Source organism: Phascolarctos cinereus, unplaced genomic scaffold (genome assembly GCF_003287225.1).
Source record: "Phascolarctos cinereus isolate Bilbo 61053 unplaced genomic scaffold, phaCin_HiC Scaffold_1;HRSCAF=81, whole genome shotgun sequence".
NCBI classification, from domain to species: domain Eukaryota; kingdom Metazoa; phylum Chordata; class Mammalia; order Diprotodontia; family Phascolarctidae; genus Phascolarctos; species Phascolarctos cinereus.
In genome coordinates, this window is record NW_027555514.1 from 54,629,948 (window position 1) to 54,642,839 (window position 12,892).

Consider the following 12,892-nt stretch of genomic DNA (forward strand, 5'->3'; position numbering starts at 1 on the left):
CTGGGAAGGGAAAGGGTGGCACGGGTAGTTAAAAGCGGAGAAAACGTAAGCTTTTGTGACTAATGGTCTTTTTTCTGGGCTAAAAAGTCTTCAGAACCATTTGCACAGTTGATTATGCTTGGGTCTAATTTTATTCTCCCCTCTGGGAGAACATTAGCATTGTGAGATGCTGACCCAGTGGATGAAGGAGGAGGCATGGCTAGCACACAACTTACATAAAACAATGCTATGTTGGACATAAAGCCAATTAAGTTTCCACCGATGCCTAGCGCTACTCCCTGCCCAGTGATTTAGCTGGCACCCTCGTGTTGACATGTCTTCCAACTTAATTGTAGACTTCCATTATGAAATTTTTCACAGCTCTGGCTTAGTACTTTACTTGCCTATCACCTTTACTAAATCAAGTTCTCCTTTTGTATTAGTTAGTTTTCTATGTTCCCCATGTCTACTATAATGCCTTACACATAAGAAATGCTTAATCATTTTTTTAAATTTAATGAATGAATGAGGTCAGCCTTGGCTTGAACATCTCCAGTAATGAGAAACTGACTAATTTATGAAAAAACTTATCCCCATCTTGGCTGGCTCTTATTGTTCTTTGAGCCACAAATAAGCCCACTGATAATTTCCTTCCATTTGTACTACTTCTGCCTGATGTAGTTAAAGTCTACTTCCCTGTCTATCTATCTCTGTCTCTCTCTCCAAAGCACTTTGCCTCAAGTTCTTCCCATGTCTCTCATTTTCTCTTGTGTTACATTTATTGGTGGCATACATGCCTTTTCCCCATTATAGCGTAAGCTTCTTGAGAAGAGGATTTGTGATATCATAAGCAACTCAGGGGAGTATGGAAAATTTTACCTGTCAGGTCTATGGATAAGCGAAGAGTTTATGATCAAACAAGAGATAGAGAGGATCAGGGAAAGTAAAATGGATAAATTTGATTACATGAAATTGAAAAGGGTTTTGCATAAACAAAACTACTATAGACAAAATTAGAAGAAAAGAAGGAAATGAGAAAAATTGAAGCAAATTTCTCTGATAAAAACCTCATTATTCAAATACATAGGGAACTGAACCAAATTTACAAAAAATAAGACCCATTCCCCATTGACAAATGGTTAAATGATATGAACTGGCAGTTTTCAGAAGAAGAAATCAAAGCTATCTTGGCAAAATGCTCTAAATCACTAGCAATTAAAGAAATGCAAATTAAAAACAACTCTGAGTTACCACCTATCAGACTGGCTAACATGATAAAAATGGAAAATGACAAATGCTGGAGGGGATATGGTAAAATGGGGATATTAATGCATGCTGGTGAAGTAGTGAACTGATCCAACTATTCTGGGGAACATTTTGGAACCATGCCCAAAAGGCTATAAAATTGTGCATACCCTTTGATCCAGCAATACCACTACTACATTTATATTTCAAGGAGATCAAAGGAAAAGGAAAAGAACCTATAGCATGAAAACATTTAAAGCAGCTTTTTTTATGGTGGCAAAGAACTGGAAATTGAGGTGATCCCCATCAACTGGGGAATGGCTAAATAAGCTATGGTATATGATTGTGATGGAATACTACTATGCTATTACAAATGATGAGCAGGGTGGTTTCAGAGAAACATGGGATGACCTATATGAACTGATGCAGAGTGAAATGAACAACTGAAGTATAATTTTTAAACTTTTTTTGTAACATGTTTGGCATTATTTCACATGTATTATTGATATCCTTATTACTTACCTTCTTAATGAGTAAGGGAGGAGCTAGAAGAAGGGAGAAAATTTGGAATTCAAAATTTTTTTCAAATGAATGTTAATTTATTCAACAGGGTTAAACTGTTTATATCCTTACATGAGAAGATGATACTTGTAACTCTTACGAACTGTATCTCTCTTAGGGCAGTCAGAAGGGGTATACTTAGAAGGTGTGGGTATAAGTTGACTTTGATGGGATGGTATAAAAAATAGGAGTGAAAAAGAGGATTCCACTGGGAGAAGAGGAAGGGGGAGGCAAAATGGGGTTAATTATTTCATATGATGAAGCAAGAAAGACCTATTACAGTAGAGGGAAAGAAGGTTGGAGTGAGTATTGTTTGAATCTTATTCTTATCTGATTTGGCTCAAAGAGGGAACAACATAGACACTCAGTGGGGTATAGAAATCTATCTTACCTTACAGGGAAGTAAGAGGTGAGGGAGATAAGAAAGGAAGGAAGGGGCTAGTAGAAGGGAAAGCAGATTGAGGGAGGCAATGGTCACAAGCAGAACACTGGTGCAGAGGGACAGGGTGAAAGGAGAGAGAGAGAAAAGTATAAACAGGGGGAAAACAAATATGAATGGGATGAATTCTTCCATAAAAGAGAAACAGATTGCAGAGTGGATTAAAAAACCACAATCCAACAATATGTTGTTTACAAGAAACACATCTGAAGCAGAGACATACACAAAGTAAAGATAAAAGGCTGCAGCAGAATATATTATGCTTCAGCTAAAGTAAGAAAAAAGTGATTTCAGACAAGGTAAAAGCAAAATAGATCTAATTAAAAGAGACAAGGCAGGAAACTACATGTTGCTAAAAGATACCACAGACAATGAAATAATATCAGTACAAAACATATATGCACCAAATGGTATAGCACCCAAATTTCTAAAGGAGAAGTTAAATAAGTTATAGGAGGAACTAGACAGCAAAACTATACTAGTAAGGGACCTCAACCTTCCCCTCTCAGAATTAGATAAATCCAACCACAAAATAAACAAAAAAGAAGTTTAGGAAGTGATTAGAATCTTAGAAAAGTTAGATTTGATAGACCTCTGGAGAAAATTGAAGGTAGACAGAAAGGAATATACATTTTTCTCAGTGGTACATGGCACCTACACAAAAACTGACCATGTATTAGGGCATAAAAGCCTCACAATCAAATGCAGAAAGGCAGAAATACTAAATGCATTCTTTTCAGATCATGATGTAAAAAAAATTACATTTAATAAAGGGCCATGGAAAGATAGATTAAAAATTAGTTGGAAACTAAATAATCTAATCCTAAAGAATGAGTGGGTCAAACAACAAATCATGGAAACAATCAATAATTTCATCAAAGAGAATGACGATAATGAAACAACATACCAAAATTTATGGTATGCAGCCAAAGCAGTATTTAGGAGAAATTCTTTATCTCTAAAGCTTACATCAGTAAAATTCAGAAAGAGCAGATTGATGAATTGGGCATGCAATTAAAAATGCTAGAAAAAGAATTAATTAAAAATCCCCAATTAAACACAAAATTGTAAATCCTGAAAATCAAAGGAGAGATTAATAAAATTGAAAGTAAGAAAACTATTGAACTTATTAACTGTATGGAAAAAACAATAAAATAGATAAAAACCTTTGGTTAATCTGATTTTGAAAAAGAAAAAAACAAATTACTAGTATCAAAAATTAAAAGGATAAACTCCCCACCAATTAAAAGGAAATTAGAAATAATTAGAAGCTATCTTCTCGAATTGTATGCCAATAAATCTGATAATTTAAGTGAAACAGATGAATATTTACAAAAATATAAAATGGTTAGATTAACAGAAGAGGAAACAATGACCCCATTTTATTAAATAACCCCATTTTAGAAAAAGAAACTGAACAAGCCATCAATGAACTCTCTAAGAAAAAAATACCCAGAACCAGATGGATTTACAAGTAAATTCTACCAAATATTTAAAGAATAATTAATTCCAGTACTAAATAAAGTATTTGGGAAAATAAGTGAAGAAAGAATCTTACCAAATTCTTTATATGACACAAATATGGTGCTGATACCTAAACTAGGAAGGGATAAAACAGAGAAAGAAAACTATAGATCAATTTCCCTAATGAGTATTGATGCAAAAAATTTAAATAAAATATTATCAAGGAGATTACAGCAATATATCACCAGGAGCATACTATAATCACGTGGGATTTATACCAGGAATGCAGGGCTGGTTCGATATTAGGAAAATTATCAGCATAAATGACATTATCAATAATAAAACCAACAGAAATCATGATTATTTCAAAAGATGGAGAAAAAGCTTTTGACAAAATACAAGGACCCATTCCTAATAAAAACACTAGAGAACACAGGAATAAATGGAGCTTTCCTTAAAATGATAAGTGGTATCTACCTAAAATCATCAGCAAGCATTCTCTGTAAAGGGGATAAGCTGGAAGTTTTCCTAATAAGATCAGGGATGAAGCAAGAATGCCCGTTATCACTACTCTTATTCAATATTGTATTTGAAATATTAGATTTAGCAATAAGAGAAGAAAAAGAAATTTAAGGAATTTGAATAAGCAATGAGAAAACAAAACTATCACTCTTTGTAAATGATATGATAATATACTTAGAGAATCAACTAAAAAAATACTTGAAACAATTAACAACTTTAGCAAAGTTGCAGGATATAAAGTAAACCCACATAAATCATTAGCATTTCTATATTTTACCAACAAAGCCTAGCAGCAAGAGATAGAAAGAGAAATTCCATTTAGAATAAGTGTAGAAAGTACAAAATACTTGGGAGTCTGCCTGCCAGGACACACCCAGGAACTATAATGAACACAATAACAAAACATCTTTCACACAAAGTAAGTCAGATCTAAGCAACTGGAAAAATATCAATTGCTCATGGGTAGGCCAAGTTAATTTAATAAAAATTACAATTCTACCTAAATTAATTTACTTATTCAGTGCTATACCAATCAAACTACCAAAAATTATTTTATAGAGCTGGAAAAAATAATAACAAAATTCATCTGAAAGAATAAAAGGTTAAGAATATCAAGGAAATTAATGGAAAAAAAATGCAAAGGAAGGTGACCTAGCTATACTGCATCTAAAACTATATTATAAAGCAGTAATCATCAAAGCTATATGATACTGGTTAATAAACTGAGTGGTGGATCAGCAAAATAGATTGGATACACAACACACAGTAGCAGATGACCATAATAACCTACTATCTGATAAAACAAAGATCCCAGTTTCTAGGATAAGAACTCACTATTTGACAAAAACCGTTGGGAAAAATGGTAAGTGGTTGGCAGAAACTAGGTATAGACCAACATTTTACACCATATACCAAGATAAGGTCAAAAGGAGTATATGATCTAGACATAAAGGGTGATATCATAAGCGAATTAGGAGAGCAAGGAATAGTTTGCCTGTCAGATCCATGGAGAAGTGGAGAATTCATGAGCAAACAAGAGAAAGAGAGCATTATGAGATATAAAATGGATAATTTTGATTATATTAAATTAAAGGGGTTTTACACAAATAAGACCAATGCAACCAAGGAAAGCAGAAAGCTGGGAAACGATTTTTATAGCAAGTGTCTCTTATAAAGGCCTCATTTATAAAATATATAAAGAACTGACTCCAATTTATAAGAATACATGTCATTTCCCAATTGATAAACAGTCAAAAGATATGAACAGGCAGTTTCAAAAGAAGAAATCAAAGCTATCTCTAGTCATATGAAAAAATGCTCTAAATCACTATTGAGTAGAGAAATGCAAATTAAAACAACTCTGTGGTACCACCTCACAGTTATCACATTGGCTAAAAAGAGAAAATGATAAATGCTGGAGAAGATGTTGGAAAATTGGGACACTAATGGGTTGTTGTGGAGTTATGAAATGATCCAAGAATTCTGGGGAGCAATTTGGAACTATATCCAAAGGGCAATAAACTTGAATATACCTTTTGATCCAGCAATACCACTTGTAGGTCTGTATACCAAAGACATCCTAAAAAAGGTAAAAGGACCTACATGCACAAAAATATTTATAGCAGCTCTTTTTGTGGTGACAAAAAAATTAGAAATTAAAGGGTTTCCCATCAATTGGGGAATGGCTGAACAAGTTGTGGTATATGAATGTAATGGAATACTAGCATGCTATAAGAAATGATGAGTAGGCAGATTTCAGAAAAACCTGTAAAGACTTATATGAACTGATACAAAGTGAAACGAGCAGAACCAAGAGTACATGATAACATGTACGTGGTAACAGCAACATTGTGTAATGATCAACTGTGATTGACTTAGGTCTTCTCAGCAATACAATGATCTAAGACAATTCAAAAGGCTCATGATAGAAAATGCTATCCACATCCAAAGAAAGAACTGATGAAGTCTGAATACAAATTGAAGCACACTATTTTCACTTTATTTTTTCATAATTTTTTCCTTTTGTTCTGTTTCTTCTCCTACAACACAACTAAAATGGAAATAAAGTTTACATAATTGCACACATATTACATATCAAATTGCTTACCATCTTAGGGAGGAGGGAGGGGATAGAGGGAAGGAGAAAACTTGGAACTCAAAATTTTATTACAAAATGACTGTTTAAAATTGCCTTTACCTGTAACTGGAAAAATAAAATACTATTTAAAAAGAAAAAAATGAAAATTAAAGATAATTTTTTCAAAGAGAAGAGTTTGTTTAATACCAATGTTTATATTCCCAGTGTTTACCAGAATGCCTTATATATAGTAGGAGCATAATACATGTTGTATTGAGTTCCTTCAGAAGGTCCTCATATAACATTTTGAAACCCATCATCATTCTGGTAGCCACCCTCTTCTGCACGTACTTTAATCTGACAACGTCTGTCTCAAACAATGGTGCCCAGAACAGAACATAATATTCCACATGTGATCAGACAATCTAGAGAACTACCTGAATATGCCTTTCCTTCCTTATCTATTATAAACTATTGGGAAAACTCAACAGGGCTAAAAATGAACTCATTCTCTTTCTCCTTAAATGTGCCACCCTTCCAAATGTCCCTATTTCTTTTGATGCACCAACATTCTTCCAGTACGTCAGGCTCATGATCTTGACGTCATTCTGCGCTCCTCATTCTCCATTGCCCCACATATCCAAACAGTTGTCAGATCTTGCCATTTGTACTTTCACAAATCTTTTCAATCTGACCCCTTCTTTCCAATCACACAGCTGCCATCTTACTTTAGGCCCCAATCACATAGCTGCTATCCTAATTCAGGTTTTTATCTCTTCTTGCCAAAATTGTTAAAAGAGCTCTTAATTGGTCTTGTCTTAAGTCTCTCCCACTCTAGTCCACTCTACACATGGTGGCCAATGTAATTTTCCTTAAGCACATATCTGAATGTGTGACTCCTCTACTAAATCACCTCCAGTTGTTTCCAATTGCCCCCAGAATAAAATCTAAACCCTTCTGTTTAGCTTTTAAAAACCTTCACAACCTGACCTCAACCTATCTTCCCATCCTCATTAGACATTACTTCCCCTGCCTATACCACCATCCAGCTAAGCTGGCCTTCTCTCTGTTCCTCACACACCACAGCCTGGCTCCCATCTACTGGCCTTTACACTGGCTGTCCACCATACCCAGAGTGTACTCTCTCTTTATGTGCATCTCAAAGTCCCTCCCTTCCTCTAAGATACAGCTCAAGCATTACCTTCTGCACAAAGTCTCTCTTGATCCTCCCAAATGCTAATGTCCTCCCTCCTATAGTATCTTATATTTAAATCTTATATGTGTATATACATATGAACTTGATATTACATTACATATATTTTCACACGTACTTGTCTCCTCAATTGGAGTCCATGCCATATAAAGAACATTTGAAGGAACTGGAAATATTTTGTCTGGAGAAGAAAGGACTCAATGGGAATGTGACCATTATTTCCAACTACTTGAAACACTATGAAAGTGGAAGAAAGAATAATAATTTATTTTATTTGATCCCAGAAGACAGAAGCAGGAACAGTGGTTAGAGGCCACAGAGAGTAAAAGTTTGATTTCCCAACAAGTCATGCTCTACAAATGTGGAACAGACTTTCTGGGGAGAGAGTGGATCCTCCCTTACTGGAGGTCTTCAAGAGAGGGCTGTTGGATCCTTTGTTGGGTATATTACAGTGAGAATTAGGTAGCTACTTATATCTCTCCCATTCTGAAATTATGTGATTCTGCTTTCAAAAGGGAAGATGCTTCAACTCTACCAATAAAAAAAAAATCAACCAACGAGTATTTGTTAAGTGCCTACTGTCTAGATATTGGCCTTCAGCTCCATGTAACCCATTCTTTGGAAGGAAAGAATGAGTGTTTATCAAAAAGCACTTTACAAATTACATATCATTTGGATTTCTCAACAACTCTGTGCTGAAGGTGCTGTTACTATCATCTCCATTTCACATTCTAGGAAACTGAAGCACACAGGATCACACAACTAGTGGGTAAGTGTCTGAGGTCCCATTTGAACTCAAGTCTTCATGACTCCAGGCCCAACACTCTATCCATTGTCCCACCTGTGGTTCATATTCTTTTACAGTTAGTGTGCTTACCTAGAGTAACTTACCTCTAAATATTCCACAGCACAGTTTTCATCATATTCCAATTCAAACGCTGAAAAGGTATAGTTTATTGTGTTGCCAGCTGTTACTTGGATGGTCCAGTTGCAACGTTCATTTGCAAAATGGGGATTGGGATAATTTATACTTTCTAGGATGCCATAAGTAAGATTGACAATCACCACATCTTGGCAAGCTGGAAAAATAATGATGAGCAGCTAGCACCATGGGTTTCTTAGTCACATACATTCACATATTCATACCTCACTTAATTACATCAAGATATGTAGATGGGGTCTCTCTCCCAAGGAAACATCTGCATTTTATAGCCTTTTAATAAATACTTGGCTTGGCATTTTTACAACAGAAAGATTCCCTGTCAGAATAAAACATGAAGAGTTGGCTTTTAATGAGTTCCAAATACTTTTTAAGTCCTCTGCAGAATTAAAGAAGCACGCTGAAATATATTCTAAGTTCAACTGTATTGGGAGGTGGTTAGAAGAGCTTAACTCTCTTCTTGAATTACCATTACTTGTTGACTTGGAGAAGTGAATTCATTATTCTGAGTTTCACCTCCCCAGTCTTGAAAACCCTCTTGCAAGGCTTCCGGTGCTAACCTTTTTTGCATCCTGGATTCCTTAGGAAGTCTGATAAAGTTTATAAGGACTTCTTAGAATAATGTTTTCAAATGCATAAAACAAAATATTCAGGATTACAAATGAAACAAGTTATGATGCAATGGTACCAATTTTTTTTAAGTTCACACACCCTAAATGAAGCACCACTGTTATGTAGAAACAGAAATGCTGATCTCCAGTCTAAACACTCTGAAATTACAAGATGTTATGCGGTGCTAAAAGCTGAAGGTCATGATGTGACTTTGTCAAACACTATAAAGTCAGTGTAAAATTCATAATAATGGTGGAATAATTCATCTTTTTAGTCATCAAACTGAATACCAAAAGAATGAAAGGGAGGCAAAGGCACACAGGAAGACAGGGAAACAGCAAACAATGTATTCCAAACCAGAATTTAATTACACCTTCAGCAAAACCATGGACGGGAGAGTGGCATAGGACATATTTCAGGTTCTGCTGAGTGCACAGATTTGGCCAACCCACATATATTACATTATTTTTCTAAAGGGTCTTTCCTCATCTTCTCTTTATTGTCAGAATTAAATAGAATAAGGGGAACAAGCATGCCACTGATTCTGAAGGGTTTTCACTCTCTCAAGAGCCCTGCTTTTCTAATACTAGTGCCTGGGGCTCCACTGATGAGCTCTGATGCCCTGGGCAATTACGGAGGTGGTAGCCAATTATCAGAAATGACTGGAGCGTTTCTAAACTCGTGATTCCTGAGCACTCCCTCAACCATTCCTGTTAAAATCTGTTTTGGCCAGGGCTTTGCAGTCAAAGAATCTGCAATCTGTGACTTTACTGTTTTACGTGAATGAACCGTTTCTAGCTCATTACTATTAAGTATGTGATTTGTGTATGCCCAGCTGGGCAATGCATAAACATGAAAGAACACAAGGGGCAAAACATGTCCTGATTGACTGAACTTGGCCTTCTCTTCCTTTCATAGTATAAAAAACTTTTCCTCTAAAGACCTTCAAATTCAGATAGCAAACTGTCCTAGCTTTTTCTTGCTGGCATGCTCTGAATTTGCTGTCCAAAAATGATCATCTCCACAAAAATGAATAGTTATCTCTGTTCATCCCTGCTCGGCCCTTAGATGGATAAAGACTTGGTGTGTATTGTAGGATTAGAGACAAATCAAATGCCAGGGGAAAAAATGGATTTTGAATGAACAACATGTTGAGAGAGTAGTAGCAAAGAAACAATCATAAAATGAGTGGGGCAGTTCACGTTGAAGTTAAGAGTTGTGCACAGGCTGGTGTAGAAATTGGAAAAATTATTTGTTCACTTAAAACATTAAGTTTTATCACCACGCAACTAAAACCCAAGGTTCAAAAGTATCTCAGAGTCAACCTAGTCTCTCTTGCTATATGAATCTGATGTCTGCAAGTTCACACATTATCAAGAATGAACACCAATAAAACTCTTAAAACTCCAAGATTTTCTAAAGAACTTACACTCCGAATATGACTGTAATGGTGACTTACAGTGTCATTTTTAGATAAGATTATTTCTAGCTGCTAAGTGAGCAATCCATATTGCCAGATGACTTTACTAGTGTTAAAGTACAGAAAATCCTCTTATAATGTAATCTGTTAGCACCTGGAATTTAGAATAACGCAGGTCCGCTAGACTAGAGCACCCATCCAAGGAGGCTTTTTCTTGAAATAATAGGAACACTTTGTCATGTTACAACCATTGTCTATGACAATAGGCTATGGCATACTCTGCCCTCCCCCCTCCCAGTGTTATTATAGTGGGAGTACAGAGCATAAATAATTGGCGCTCAAGATTTTCTTTACATCGGGGGGAATCCGGGGTGGTATGAAAATAATTTCATTCCAGAGTCTTTTTTGTGTTTTGTATAGTTAGTATAGAACACCAAAAGTAAGGGCTTTCAGAGTAGCCAGGTACTTAAATTTACTTTATATTTCTATAAGTAAGATAAATCCAGAAGTAGATCCTTGGGATTCATTTTTTTTAAGCTCTTTTCAATATGAAGGCATCTTCAAATTGGTAGACTTTAGAGGTCTAGAAGGAACACATTAAAAGACAATGCAGTTTCTACAGAAGGGCTGAGTGATTCAGTCAAAATGAAGAGAAGAAGACACACAATCTTCTTGGATGTCAATGAACTTGAATTTCCATGGCTTGTCTTAACTGCATCTTCCAGAGTTCCCGGAATCAATGTGATCATTTCTTTTATAGCAGTGAGCAACCCATGAAGACTAGTAACCTGGGAAGGGGATTTTCTTTCAAGTTTTTCATTGAATTTTGAGTCAGATTTATCTGAAGCCTAATAATTTTTCTTTAAATCTTCAATCCAGTTTTCAAGACACAGTCCTGAAAATGTAAGTGATCCCCTGAATCAAAGATTTTCTTTTAAAAAATTGAGGGGTTCTTCAGTAAATCTTACTCTAAAGAGGTAAAAATTCGCATTAAAAGCTCAAAAGAAAATATTCCACCCAGGCAATGGCCTTTAGTGTTGCTTCCTGTGATCAAGGATATGATTATGAAAATTACTGTAACTCTGTGAAGTGTAGATAAAATGTTTATAAGGTAGTTTAAAAAAAATAGTTGCTTGATAAGATATGCTTGTTTTAAATAACACATGCCCAAGGAAATACAGATTTCTAGAAAATCCAAGTTGTCCCAAAAGTCTTCGTGCAGTTTTAACAGCACTAGGGCTTTATGGACATCCACAAACTTTTGAGTCTTTCATGAAACACGAAATCAGAGAACTTTAGAGTTGAAGTCATAAGCCAAAAAAAAAATTTTTTTAAAGAACTATTAAGATGACCAGCTCTAGCATGACATTGTAAAAACAAAACAAAACAAAAAGAAGACTTATAAACAGAGGATCTGGGTTCAGATCCTTGCCTCTGTCCCTGTTTGCTCCTGGGTAAAACACACCCTCTGTGGGACTCAGTTTCTTCATTTGTAAATGAGGGGATTGGACTAAATGCCTTCAAAGGTACCTTCCAGTACGTACAATCCTATTATAGCACCCGTATGTAAACCCCTGGCACAGAATGTTCTTTAACTTGATGAGATTTAACTTGTTGAATGAGCATTTTATTCTCAAATTAGGCCAATCTCAACTCATGCCATAAATAAGAGGATAAGCAGACTCTGGGGCATTGCCCTGAATGGCTTGTTGCCATTTCAGTTCAGCACAAGTATGTGAGCATCACCAACCCTAGCACTGGACTACTGGTACTCACTCTGCTGATACTGGGCTAGGAAACCACCTCCCTCCTGATGTTCGTCTGTTCGCAGTTTTATGAAAAGACTGTCTCCACTGGAGCGAATCAGTGGTGGTATCTCATTTCCACAGAGCTTGGCCAGGAGATGAGCCTCCGTAGTCAGACCATCATAGACCTAAAATAAAATTAAATAATTATATAATTAATAATTAATAATAATTTTATATAATAAAATTAAATAATCAATTTAAGTGGTGGCAGATTCTGGACACAGACAGCCCCACTTCAACATTTGTTCACAAGTACAAATAAGATAGTGTCAAGGAAGAAAAAAAGAACATCCTGAAAGTCCTTGGGAGCCTTGGGAACAGAGAGAGGAATGGGGAGGGGAGAAGGAGGAGGAAAAGAGAAAGAGAAGGCAGAGGGATGGGGGAAAAGAAGAGCTGAGGGGAAAGAGAGAGAAAGGGGAGAGAGAAAAAAATGTCATTTTGAAATCAGCAGATTGAGAGCAGATGGATGTAGATGCCTACAGCAGGAAGCTTGCAAACTTGAGGTCAAACTGAGGAATAAATTGAAAAAAAAAATCAAATAAAATGATTAAGGATAGAACTTTAAGGGCTAACAGTAACAAAATATGAAAAGTAACAGCAGCAAAATACTGC

General features: G+C 35.7%; 1 protein-coding gene across 1 annotated transcript in view; it reads right to left on the bottom strand.

Annotated features, from left to right (window-relative positions):
• CUBN (cubilin) overlaps positions 1 to 12,892 on the bottom strand; it is a 324,592-nt gene that overhangs the window by 224,713 nt on the left and 86,987 nt on the right. Inside the window, 2 exon segments of the mRNA XM_020966874.2 lie at positions 8,392 to 8,579; positions 12,249 to 12,405. Coding sequence (XP_020822533.1) covers positions 8,392 to 8,579; positions 12,249 to 12,405 — 345 coding nt within the window.